The 14,231-nt window shown below is 40.8% G+C and overlaps 1 protein-coding gene across 1 annotated transcript; it reads left to right on the top strand.

The window, feature by feature from the left end:
- The first annotated feature begins 1,865 nt into the window (after positions 1-1,865).
- Positions 1,866-13,020, top strand: LOC117307045 (creatine kinase, flagellar-like). Its single transcript, XM_033791683.1, has 3 exons — positions 1,866-1,938; positions 6,977-6,989; positions 9,629-13,020. The coding sequence occupies exons 1-3, from the start codon at positions 1,866-1,868 to the stop codon at positions 12,954-12,956; spliced, it is 3,414 nt and encodes a 1,137-aa protein (XP_033647574.1). The 3' UTR covers positions 12,957-13,020.
- Positions 13,021-14,231: the final 1,211 nt, after the last annotated feature.

The following is a 14,231-nucleotide window of genomic DNA, read 5'->3' as shown; positions in this document are numbered from 1 at the left end:
ATGGGTGAACGAAGCTTAATAGTTGATCAAAAAGGAATAGAATGGGCAAGTCTCGCGCGCACTGAAGCGAGAAAACACAACATACGAAAACTTGTGGGGGTTTTTCAAATCAAGTCTTTGTTTTAAATTATTCTAAAAATAATCATTAAAGCTTGCAATTTAGTTTTAGCTTTATAAACATTAATCGATACACTTTTACCTCTCAGCAGCGCCATAGATATAGAATAGAATAACTAGATCGGTCGCGCGTACAATACGCTGGTTCAGCCTGTGCGCTGCCATTAATCACGTGCTGACGGCAACGCGCAACATTTGAAATGATGTGACGAGCATGCTTTCGACGACCAAACACACATTTTGACTAGAACGAGGAGCCAAATCATGACGGGTCCTCAACTTCTTTTAAGTTTGACCAGAGCGGACCTCATAGAATTGCTTAAAAATAATCATTGTATAATTCCAAGATGTCATTATATACCAAAATATTTGGTAAAATTCTACCGTGAGGCCGTTTTACATAGACTTTTGTTTTCGTTCATTTGAAAGAGAGCATGTTTTATCTCTTCTTCGGGGATTTTGTTGTTATCCGAATCTTCAAGGATACCTTCAGGAATTGCTTAAGCTTCAATGTTCGACACAATTTCATCTAAATGGGTTTTTGATAAATTCTCTGAATTGTACAGGTTACTTTAGAACTCAGTAGCAACATCGATCATTATTCAATCATTTATTTGTTTTTTTTGTTTATTTATTTATTTATTTATTTATTTATTTTTTAATTTATTTTTTCATATCTTTCGATAATGACGAGTTCGTTGAAGCGTCTCTAATCTATCTTGTTTCAGCTGTCATGTCTTATGTTCGTCTGTTCTTTTGTTTGCGTGTCGGTCTGTCTGTTTGTGTTTTCTGTGTTTGTCTGTGTGTATTTTTTTTACAAGGTTCTACTTATCAAAACAGTCACATACTCTTATCTTATCATTACATTTATCCTGCTTAGGTCTTCATTGCTTTACTCCAGCTTCATCTTGTCGACCCTTTCACAGAAGTATGGAAATAAAATGTGTGTCTGAATGGAACTGAATTAATTGAATTTAAAAACTTGACTGGTTAATTTGTTAGTTTGAACTGCATTGTAGCTACGCACAAACATGTTAAGTCAATGTTAAGACGATCGTTTAATATGTACCCTACTTGTTAGTCACACGAAACTGGCATTGTCAATTATTTTTATTCTGCGCGTTGCCGTCAGCACGTGACATTTTACCGCGTCCATGGCGAACCAAAACTGTTTCTACACAGGCAATGGCGCGTGTGTACGCGCGGCCGATATCTATGAGCAGCGCATGCGGCGCGTGGCGCCCGCAGAGCATACGCACATCATAGATATAGAATTAACTAGATCGGCCGCGCGTACATACGTGAGTTCTGGCATATGCGCAGCCATTTGTTCCTAGGCATTATATTATATATCTATGACGCACAAGTACGCACACTGTACGCGCCCCATGCCAGCTGTGCGCGTCAACCAAAAACGGCTGTTGTTTTGTAACCAGTGGAAACAAGAGTCACTTCTGAGATTTTTTGTGTACAAATAGAAAGTTAATTCTCGGCGCTCTTGTGTGTTTAGTGTATCACACTACTCATTTGTTATACAATCATAAAAATACACACAATTTTGTTGTTTTACGTGCGCCCGACCACCGGTCAGCTTTCTCGGATCATCGATTGTGGACGACCTTCACAGCAACTATTAAAAGGGCTAGTCAAAGTCAATTTCTAGTCGAAGCGTTTTAGACTTTTACTAAACTAAATACAGCTGGCGTTTGCGGGAAGTTTGAGCACACCTACAAAGAGTAGCCGTCTAAATGTCCACCACTATGGGGTGTGTAATCACGAAGGACCAAGGCAACGATGCCGCTGCCAGCAGTAAGTACCCTGGTGTCATGTGTTTTCAGTAGGATAACAGGAAAATTGTTCACAATCAAAAACTAAAACAAAAAAAATTCAAATCATCTATCCAATTTTTTACAATAACACTTACACTTCATGGTGTGTTGAAATGTTTTAAGTTTTGGTTTTACGTTGCGAGAGACAGTCCGCCATTAACAGTGCTTATGCGTGCACGACATTGGAGCAACGTCATATGTTTTCACACCTTTCATTGGTTGGTATTTTATCGAATATTCAGAAGCTAGTATGGCAAAATAAATCAAAAATGTTATTCAATTACTACTTAACAAATTTAATTACATTTTTGTCCTAGGGCATTTTGGCTACTATGAATACAGAGATATCATAAGGCATGAAAGTAAAACACCCCCCCCCCCTTGAAACACACACACTTCATAACAATCCGTTTTCAGACCAGTATTAATGTTTGGTTTCAGGAGATAGGAAACCAATCTATGATATTTTCTTTTTAATGTAGACTTAATATTTATTACGCTATCGGAGTTTATTATAGTATGTAGGCCTAGTAAATAATAAAGCAAATTGTTTGTCATTTTCACTTAAAATATTTTAATATTTTCCCCATATTGGCACACCATAGAATCCCAAATAGTAACCACCTCACGTGATCCATCCAGTGACTAAAGCAGAATGAAATTCAATCTAGCAGATAGTAATTATGTTTTGAACTTTCGAGGTTGGATGATGTTTCTTTGACTCATTTGAATGTTGGCAAAATAATGCACTAGTGATTAGTACCAAAAATCAATCATTTTATAAATGTTTGAGCATAACAAACGACAGGAAACTTTTTTCTCAGCATGATTAAGCCTGATGAAAATACAGACTGTGAGTAAACTGCATAGCTTCTGTCACCGGTGCGGCTTGCACAATCTCGCGGTAAACGGGAATCAAAGTTGGGGACCGAAAACATACATGTATGAGGGTCGATAACGTATGACGCTACGATAGTCCCTTTGTTTTTTTTCTATAATAATATATAGAGAGTCGTTTTCTTAATAACTATTAATACCTGCTATACAAACTATACACAGTAGGCCTACTATACTAACAAATCAAAAGAAAGTGTGGAAATTATATGGGGCGGGTGGAGGTCGCCAGACATGCCAAAAATGTTACCAACAAAATATTCACGGGCTTATGATAAGTTTTTGCCATTATGAAAAGTGTTTGGGAGGGAGAATATGGGGAATATAATTTCAGACCGCGTTACTCGAGTAATGACATAAAACCTGACATATTACACGCGGAACCTGAGGCTCTCGGGGGATATTTTTAGAAAAGGGAGACATAAAGTGCTTAATGACAATGCGTGCCACCGATTTCACCAACTCTTCCTAACTTAGGATTAATTTATAGAACTTATAGACCATGTGAACCTTGTTTACAATAAGTGTGACCTTGTATATTTTTTCAGTATTCTGGCAGGCAATATACTACACTGGTCCTATAGGAAAGTTTTTGTGTCATAATTTCCAAATAAAACCAAGAGATATGAAAGTATGATAAGAATTATACAGTGCAATCTCCTTAAAATATAAGATTTTATGTTTTCTTCCATTGAGCTGTGTACAAATCCTGCCTGCAGGAAGTCCAGGCTCTGTGGCTCTTTTGTTGTAAACATGTGATGACACAGGTCACATCGTCACTAGGACAAGTTAAGTTCCGTATCCAAAGAAGTAGGACGCATTATGAACCAAACCTAAATTAGAAGGGGTAACCTCGTCCTAACTCGAGAAAGGATTAAAGAACACGTTGCCTTGGATCGGTCGAGTTGGTCTTTTAACAGCGTAATGTAACCGTCTGTTATACAATGCACAAGGTTAGAAAGATGTTTCAAAAGTAGAATACAATGATCCACACATAATTGCCTCGTAATTGTGTGGCTTTCCTTTTACTTTGCGAACTAACACGGTAGGCCATTTATTGATACAAGTATCATCTGCCAGACAAAAGTTTGGCTGCATTGGGCCCGGCAGACAACTCCCCTCCCTCGGGTTAAACATCATAAGGAACCACCTGAAACAAAGTTGAAATGACCAATAACAACATTCTTGATACAAGTATCATCTGCCAGACAAAAGTTTTGCTGCATTGGGCCCGGCAGACACTTCCCCTCCCCCGGGGTTTCAGAGGAACCACCTGAAACCAAGTTGAAATGACCAATAACAATAATTATTCTTAAACCCAGGGGGTGGGGTGTCTGGCGTGCCCAGTGCAGAAATTTTTTGTCTTGCATGTGATACTTGTACTAAGAATGTTGTAAAATGTTCATTTCAACTTGATTTCAGGGGGTTCCTCTGTTGTTTATACCCATAAGGAGAGGGGAGGTGTCTGCCGGACCTCATACAGCATAACTTTCGTCTTGCAGTTGAAGCATAGTGTTCTTGGTCATTTCAATTTGGTTCCAGGTGGTTCCTCTGTGTTTAACCCGGGGGCCATGAGGGTGGGGGGGGGGGGGGGGGGCTGCTGTCTGCCGGGCCCAATGCAACAAAACTTGTGTCTATCTAGCGGCTGATTTGGTAAAAGGATAGTGTATTGTAGGCATATTGGCCATTTCAACTTGGTTTTAGGTCTTTCATACGAAGTTTAACCACGGGGTTGGGGAGGTGCCTGCCGGGCCCAATGCAGCAAAACTTTTGTCTGGCGGTTGGTACTGGTATTACGAATAGTGTGATTGGTCATTTCAACTTGGTTTCAGGTGGTTCCTTTGATGTTTAACCCGAGGGAGGGGAGGTGTCTGTCGGACCCAATGCAGCAAAACTTTTGTCTGGCAGTTGATACTGGTATTAAGAATAGTGTTATTGGTCATTTCAACTTGGTTTCAGGTGGTTCCTTTGATGTTTAACCCGGAGAGGGATGGTGTCTGTCAGGCCGCGCCCAATGAAGCAACATTTTTTTGTCTGTCGGCTGATATTGTCTTGTGTTAAGAATAGTGCATTAGGCCTAGTGGTAATTTCAACTTGGTTTTAGGTCGTTCCTCCGATGTTTAACCCCGGGGGTGGGGATGTCTGGCTGGCCCAGTGCAGCCAAATTATGAATCAAGGGCCACATCTTAAATAGCATACACCTTTCAGCCAAACAGCTGGGGTCGTTACTAAATTACGGGCTCTTAACGTTTGAAAGAATACCACCACGACGCGCGGTGTCGGCCGGGGGCGGAGCTCCAAAAGGGGGAGATTTTAGCATATTTGAAGAGGCTGTATCTCGGTAACGGTACGGAGTATGGATTTACTTTTTGGGTTGTGTTCATTTTAGCCATAGTGGAACAGTTAGACAAAGTTTCATGTAAATCTGAGCTAATTTGACAACTGGTTAATTTCAACCCATAGGTTTGTACATTTGGGGGAGGGGGTGTCTGGCAGACCTAATGCAGCAGAAAATTTGTCTGGCGGTTGATATTTTTTACTTAGTATCATGGTAATGACCATTTCCACTTGGTTTCATGTGGTACCCGGAATGTTTGATCCAGCCCATTATTTTGCCTCTTTGTTGTGGGTCCATGCGCTACACGCAGCGGGGGGTCCCCGGCAGACATCCATATCTGACTATGTCAGGTTATCCACTAAATGTTCCTGTACTCAAATATTGGTACCTCGTTCCTTTAACCAAAGTGCTCTGGGCTGCCGGTCTATAAGGCACCGAAGGCAACAACAGTAATTAAAAAGACAAAAAATGAAAGGGGGAAGGTTGGGCGGGTGGTACTGTTGTCCCTGCCTGACCAGGCGTGTAAAGCTTGAATACAAAAATATATAAACCGAATACTTTTCATGAACTTGTTGTGCAGGTTGTATACGTTTCACTGTTTAGTAGTTTTTGTAATGCACGAGAAAGCAATCATTCCTTTATAAATGACAACTGACAAAAAATAACTACTCTATACGAAATGTATTAGAACGCGGTATCAATTTTATTTTGTCATAATGACTGACTGGCCTTGGGCGCTTTGGGAAAAAAAAATACAAAACGTACACAGCGGTACGAAGCACACCTGATGAAATGACTTAAAGACAGTAGACACTATTGGTAATTGTCAAAGGCCAGCCTTCTCACTTGGTGTATCTCAACAGTATGCATAAAATAACAAACCTGTGAAAATTTTAGCTCAATAGGTCGTCGAAGTTGCGAGATAATAATGAAAGAAAAAACACCATTGTCACTCGAAGTTGTGTGCTTTTATATGCTTGATTTCGAGATATCAAATTCTATATCTATGGTCTCGAAATCAAATTCGTAGAACAATGTTACTTCAGAGGGAGCCATTTCTCACAATGTTTTCCATATCAACCTCTCCCCATTAATCGTTACCAAGTAAGGTTTTATGCTAATTATTATTTTGAGTTATTACCAATAGTATCCACTGCCTTTAAAACCTACCAAGTTCTTATACAGCAGAAACAAATTTATGATATTATTTTATTCATACCATAACACATCATTTTATAATGAACAAAATGGATGTTTTTATCCCCCCCCCCCAATAATCTTATGACTTTTATCAAAAATCCTAAAACGTATCTAGGAAGTGCTTCGACGCATATTGCCGTGATTGCGCAATATCAGCGGGCCTATAGCTATGGTGTTCGATTTGTCGCATTTCACACGAGAATCTTTTATTATTGTGGAAATACATTGTACTTTGGTAGTTTTAATTACTTCTGGAATACACCTTTTAGCAAAACAAGCATTTGGGAAATTAACTATGGGTTGAAAGGTATTGTACCAAAAGAGGGCGCTATCAGAAGAAATGTGTGCACAAAGGGGTGGGGGACCACCAGGTTGGGGTGGGGTGGGGCAGCTCACCTGCGCCACGGCTGCCTCACAATCTTGTTTTTCTTCAATGTTTTACAGATTTATAAGGTTGTTCTCTTCGTTGTTTACGTTGCCCCTTGATTATGTGTTTATATGCAGCGTCCTAATTTTAAAACCATAGTACTATTTTATAAACTTACAAACATTTCTCTTTGATGATTATTTCCAGGCACAAAAAGTGGAAATGTGAAAGTATTCGTCCAAACGTAAGTACCACTCTTGTTTACTTTTTAAAGGCACTGGACACGTTTTGGTAAAATTGTCAAAGACCAGTATTCTCACTTGGTGTATCCCAACACAATAATAATAATAACACGCTGAAAATTTGGGCTCAACTTGTTCAAAGTTGAAAGAGAATGATGTGTGCTTTCAGAAGAATACAATACTTCATTTGAGTGAAAAATTACCACTTATGTTGTATACTAATACTAAAACAACTCTTCATCGCTCGTTACTCAGTGAATTTTAATGCTAATAATTATAATTACCATTAGTGTCCGGTTCCTTAAAAACCGATGTGTGTTGTTAAGTACTTTCCCGAGTTTTGTGGAAATAAATCACAGGCATATTACTCGGGTGGGATTCAAACCCACGACCTTAAGGTAAACAACAATTATATTCTTTAACCCAGATGCAAATTTAACAGCTATATTATATAGTGTTCACACAAAATAAAATGTTCAATCACCTTCCATAGACCTTTTCGCAAATACAAGAGTAAAGCTTGGAATTAGGTGCATTGTGGTCCAGCTGGTATCCAAATTTGATCCATATCTATCCCACACTGCACCTCATTCAACAGTCTGCGCTTGCGCATTGGTATTTGCAATAAAGTCTATTGGTCTAGCTGTGATCATCCCGTTCCAATCCACGTGTGGGTCTGAGATAACCAAAGGTAATCGTTGGAGATAACGATTCCGAAAGTTCTCCAAACGCCCGTGAAATTTTGAGAGAGGCATAGGCTGACAAACATTGCACTGTTGGGCACATGGCCATGATTAAAATTCGCGCGATGTGCCATTTGTTTTTCTGAGGGACAACCTCTGCTTCCTTGCATGGATCTTAATCTTTGTCTAAAGTGATACTTTTGTTCAAAAACTTTGGAAGAATTAAGTTTTTCATTGAATAATGAAACATTACGAACGGATGACAGCCGGTGTCCTAGTGAATTCTATCTTCACGTTCACCGCGGATATTTGCATTGTGACTGTCGTTCATTTTTGTGCAGATAGGCACACCCCGTAAGGTTAGCATTCCTTTTCGTTTGCTTATCGGTTTACAGCAGCGCTCTGAAACGGAAATCGCGCAGTAATCACAAAATCTACTATACCGTTGGCTCTATGAAATTGGGCCCAATTTGTGCCAACACATTTAAGGTGTTTACAACATCCATGGTTTGCAGTTTTGTACCTCTCGTGTGATTCTGTAAAAGATCTCTTTATTGACTACAAACAAATTTCCTTTAAATCATCGGCAAACACTCAAAGATGTGTCTCTCGGTGAAAGTTCCAAGTGAGATGGCTATCTAAATATTCACGCGTTTGGAAATGTTTGGAAAAGTTTCGTGAATGTCGCGTGACCAGCAGCCCAATAACATTACCGATTCGATCGTGCGTAAACAAAATTAGCTATTATTCAACGAAAGACATTTTATTTTGTTAAATTAAAGTTTCACTGGTACAAACTTTTTAAAAATAAATATACCCAACATTGAAACAAAAAAAACAATCTTTTGACGAGGATGCTAATTTTTTTGAAACACCATAAATGCAAATCCTGTCTGCTGAATTTATTTTGTGCAACAGGGCCTTTTTGAAACTACGGTTTGGTCTTGTGCTACGGCTTTTTTCCCCGTCCGCCTATGTGGGAGTTCTGTACAGAAAACACACTGTTTTAAAATAATAGAAGGAGCTAGCCTATTAGCCGAAGCGGTGGTTGCGAAAAGGCTCGTGTTTAACGATAACAATGAACAAAAATTCAAAACATTCCAAGTTGAAATTGAAAGTTTAATTTATTACAATTTCATTTCATATCAATAGGCCTACCTTTTTACTTTTCCAAGTGTAAGCAATAAGCGCAGCGTAAAATTAAATGTTTTTTGCCCATTTATTGAAATTGAAGACGCACTCACAATCATGTTTGTCAACCCGTCAAACCAAGGACTTCCCTTGATTACACTCCATCGTTGTGATTTGCAAAAGCGAAGCAAGAGGTGCGTTTTCGCGGCCGTAACAATACCTGTGTCGGTCATTGTATGGCCTGTGATTAAACAATGGCAAATTAACCAATGGTCACGACCATGGAAAACGTAAAAACTTTGTTAAAATTTGTCCATGCAGAGGAAAACAAATATGTAAACCAAATTGTTTCGGCGAAATGAAACTTTTAAAACCAAGAACCATTCAAAAAAGATGTGCAGCTTTTCAGAGGCAAACTCTAACTAATCAATAAGCGCACTGTAAAGACAGTTGCATGCAAACAAAGTTCCGTTGACATTTACGAATTCGAGTTGGGATCAACGTCTTGGTTAGCCTTTTGTCAAGACCTTCGCGGCTATACGACGATGTCTAAGCCACTTCTTGGTCATGGTTGGGCGACGAAACGGCTCAATTAATGATTCAAATGTCAATGATTGTGTCGGATGAATTTCCAACTTGTAAAGCTGTCCAAGTTGATGTTACAATATTAATGTTTTTCTGCTGTATTGAATTTATTATATTTACCGTATTGTTGGTACCTGTTATCGGAATCCGTGAGTAGCAACCGCAGCTTTCAATTGAATTATGATGGAAACTGTATTATTAAAATAAATCTCTCTTTTTGTTTTCTTTTCTTTTTTTCACAGAGCTGAAGCGAACTACCCAGACCTCAGCAGTCACAACAACCACATGGCGAAGTGCTTGACTCCTGATATTTATAAGAAGCTGTTCGATATCCGCACTTCATCTGGTTGTATTGTGGACAACTGCATCCAGACCGGTGTGGACAATCCTGGCCATCCATTCATCATGACAGTAGGATTAGTAGCAGGAGATGAAGAATGCTACGAAGCCTTTGCTGATCTCTGCAACCCAATCATCAGTGATCGCCACGGCGGCTACTCAGACACAGCCAGGCATGTGACCGACCTCAATCCAGACAATCTAGTTGGGGGCGACCTAGACCCCAAGTATGTGTTGTCTAGCCGCGTGCGCACCGGTAGAAGCATCAGAGGATACGCCCTCCCCCCAATCTGCACCCGGGCAGAGAGACGGGATGTAGAGAAGATCATGGTGAAGGCACTGTCAAGTCTTGACGGAGCCTTGAAGGGTACTTACTATCCACTGACCACAATGACCGATGAGCAGCAGGACCAGCTCATTGAGGACCACTTCCTTTTCGACAAGCCTGTATCACCCCTCCTGACTGCGTCACGCATGGCCCGCGATTGGCCCGATGCGCGAGGAATCTGGCACAACGATCTTAAGAATTTCCTCGTCTGGATCAACGAAGAAGACCACGTCCGGGTTATCTCAATGGAGAAAGGTGGCAGTATGAAAGCTGTATTTACCCGCTTCTGTGACGGTCTGAACAAAGTAGAGGCTTCTCTGAAGAACAACAACTATGAGTACATGTGGAACGAACATTTGGGTTTCGTTCTGACCTGTCCTTCCAACTTGGGTACAGGTGTCCGGGCCGGTGTTCACCTGAAGATCCCACTTCTCGCCAAGCACGCAAAGTTCGATGAGATTCTTGCCAAGCTTCGCCTGCAGAAGAGAGGTACCGGTGGTGTGGACACAGCATCTACTGATGGCACCTTTGACATATCTAATCTTGATCGACTAGGCACTTCTGAAGTTCAACAGGTACAGATGGTGATAGATGGTGTCAATGTATTGACGAGCATGGAGAAGGCTCTTGAAGCTGGCAAAAGTATTGACAGCCTCATGCCAGGAAGCAAAGTGGACCCCGACCTTGTAGATTACCCAGATCTCAGTAAGCACAGCAACCACATGTCGCACTGCCTGACAACCAAGATGTGGAAGAATATGAAAGACAAGAAAACATCCAGTGGGTACACACTTGCAGATTGTATTGAAACGGGGGTTAAAAACCCTGGCCATCCTCACATCATGACAGTTGGAGTTGTAGCCGGTGACGAGGAGACCTATGATGCATTTGCTGAGTTGTTAGATCCAGTCATCAGCGCAAGACACAGTGGCTATGCCAAAGATGCCAAACACCGCACCAACCTCAACCCTGATGACCTCCGTGGGGGTGATAACCTCGACCCGAAATATGTTCTTTCTTCACGTGTTCGTACTGGGCGTAGTATCCGTGGTTATGCACTTCCTCCGCACTGCACCATGGAGGAGAGGGCTGCTATCGAAAAGATCACTGTGGATGCCCTTGCCGGACTGGACGGCCCCCTCGCAGGCACTTACTACCCCCTTGAAGGAATGACAGATGAAGTACAAGATAAGCTCATTGACGACCATTTTCTCTTTGACAAGCCTGTTTCTCCACTCCTAACTGCTGCGAAGATGGACCGGGACTGGCCTCAGGCTAGGGGTATCTGGCACAACTCCGAAAAGAACTTTCTGGTGTGGGTGAATGAGGAGGACCACACTCGTATTATTTCCATGGAGAAGGGTGGCAACATTAAACGGGTGTTTACACGATTTTGTGAGGGACTGAAAAAAGTTGAAGACCTAATGAAGACAGCAGGCAAGGAGTTTATGTGGAACGAACATCTTGGATATGTCCTGACCTGTCCGTCTAATCTTGGCACTGGTCTTCGAGGTGGTGTGCATGTTAAACTCCCTCTCGTCAGTCAACACCCATGTTTCGATAAAGTTCTCAAAGCTATGCGTTTGCAAAAGAGAGGTACTGGCGGTGTTGATACAGCTTCAACCGATGGGACCTTCGATATTTCCAATCTAGACCGTCTTGGCACATCTGAAGTTGAGCAGGTTCAGAGTGTAATTGATGGTGTTGAACTACTCGTCAATATGGAGAAGGCTCTGGAGAAAGGTCAAACCATAGACAGCCTACTCCCAGACTCATGCAAACCAAGACCTCCGACAAAGATCATGAGCAGCAACTACCCAGATCTAAAGAAACACAACAACTACATGGCCAAATGTTTGACCCCAGCTATCTACGACAAGCTTTGCAACCTGAAAACCAAGACTGGATTCACCGTGGACAACTGCATGCAGACCGGTGTTGATAACCCTGGTCACCCGTTCATAATGACGGTTGGACTTGTTGCCGGTGACGAAGAATGCTACGATCTCTTTGCAGATATCTTTGACCCAGTCATCGATGCTCGCCATGGCGGGTACCCCAAGAACGCCAAACATACAACTGATCTGGATGCGTCTAAACTCAAAGGTGGAGCCGATTTGGACCCAGCGTTTGTACTCTCAAGTCGGGTTCGGACAGGCCGATGTATTCGTGGAATATCACTTCCTCCTCATAACAGCCGTGCCGAGAGGGCTCTCGTCGAGAAGATTTGTGTTGAAGCCCTTTCTACCCTCGACGGCCCACTGAAAGGACAGTATTACCCGCTTACAGGTATGTCAGCAGAGACACAAGACAAGTTGATTGATGATCATTTCCTTTTCGATAAACCGGTTTCGCCACTGCTTCTTGCTTCTAACATGGCTCGGGACTGGCCGCAGGGTCGTGGCATCTTTCACAACGATGATAAGAACTTCCTCGTCTGGGTTAACGAGGAAGACCACACCAGAGTGATCTCCATGGAGAACGGTGGCAACATGAAAAGGGTCTTCGAGAGATTCTGTGACGGTCTGAAGAAGGTCGAGAACTCTGTTAAGAGCAAGGGTTATGAGTTCATGTGGAACGAACATCTCGGGTTTGTACTGACCTGTCCGTCCAACCTTGGAACTGGTCTCCGTGCTGGTGTTCATCTTAAGGTTCCTTTGCTCAGTAAACATGAGAAATTCGAGGCTTTGATTGAGAAGCTGCGACTGCAGAAACGAGGAACTGGTGGTGTAGATACAGCTTCCACTGACGGAACCTTTGACATATCGAACGCCGACCGTATCGGTGTGTCTGAGGTCAAGTTGGTACAGATGGTCGTCGATGGCGTCAACTTGATGGTCAAGATGGAGAAAGCACTGATGGCTGGTGAGAAGATCGACGGCCTACTCCCAAAAGGGATTTAGATCAGAGGAGGAACTCAAATAAAAAAAATAAAAAAAATGTTGTTAAAATATTTATTTTGTATTCATTTTGTATTCCATGTAAGACTAGCTATTTCAAGTTATTTGAACTCCAATCACCACACATTAAAAAACGCATTGACTGACTGGTGAAAATAGGCAACAAGTAAATACAAACAGCAGATTAGTTGATAACTTTTTGAATGTCAATTTGACGTGGACAGAAGGAACCGTGCTCCATTTCTACCAACAAACAAACAAACAAACAAACAAAAGGTACTTTAAGATGTTTGTGAAATCACTTTCGTTTCGCATTCTAGCAGATGTAGTAAACATTATTATTTTGTTGTTTGTTTATTTTGTTCACTTTTATTTGTATCACTTTTATTGAAACACTAATTTGTTTTAAATTGAAACTTTGAAAACTTGTTCCAATACAGCGACAGTTTGACAACATTATTGCAGGCAATTTAAAAGTCGAACCAGCATTTTTCTTCATGGTGTTTTTTTCCCATCGGTCTCCCCTTTTTACATGAAGTTAAAGGGAACTTAATTATACGTTTTGTAAAATCATCACTATAAAAATTAATGGCAATAACTTTTTTTTTCCCTCAGCAGCTTTCGATAGTTTACACCATTTTGAGAATCATTTAACTTTAAAGTATCGTAGTGATGAAAAAATATCCCCAAGTTTTAATCTCAGAAACATTACTGTCAGATACGTTTCTCAGATTGTGTATTTCAATTACGGATTTTTCTCAGCGATATCACAAAAACGCGACCTTTTAAAAATAAAGTTTTACTTTTTTGTATATTATAATCATCTACATTTATATCGAACGGTTTCAAAAACACTAGAGGTATCCTTATCCTTTCAGCAAAATTGTGTTGGTTTACGTATTCTCTTTTTGTGATCTTCTAAAATGTGTTTCTTTATTTTCATGAAGAGTTTACCGTTAGATCAAAGTCGAATTTCGTTCCCTAATGTTCATAATAATTATTGGGATGAATTGCTTAATCACATGTCCTCTAAACGTTCAGAGTTTGTTTAATTATACTGCTTTTGATAATAATAAAAGCCCGTGAAGTTAAGAATTGTTCAAGGAAGTTTTTTATATCAAAAGTCTTGTGTGCATTTTACATTTGATCGACGACATTCCTTGTAAAATTTGAAAAAGGCGCATGTTTAAAGGGACACGTTGCCTTTAGATCGGGCGAGCTGGTCTATGAAAAGCGTTTGGAACCGTGTTTTTTTTTTTAAAGGCAGTGGACACTATT

The sequence above is a fragment of the Asterias rubens genome, chromosome 2 (assembly GCF_902459465.1).
Source record: "Asterias rubens chromosome 2, eAstRub1.3, whole genome shotgun sequence".
Lineage (NCBI taxonomy): Eukaryota > Metazoa > Echinodermata > Asteroidea > Forcipulatida > Asteriidae > Asterias > Asterias rubens.
The sequence above is the reverse complement of the archived record's forward strand: the minus strand, read 5'-3'. Positions and strand labels throughout refer to the sequence as shown.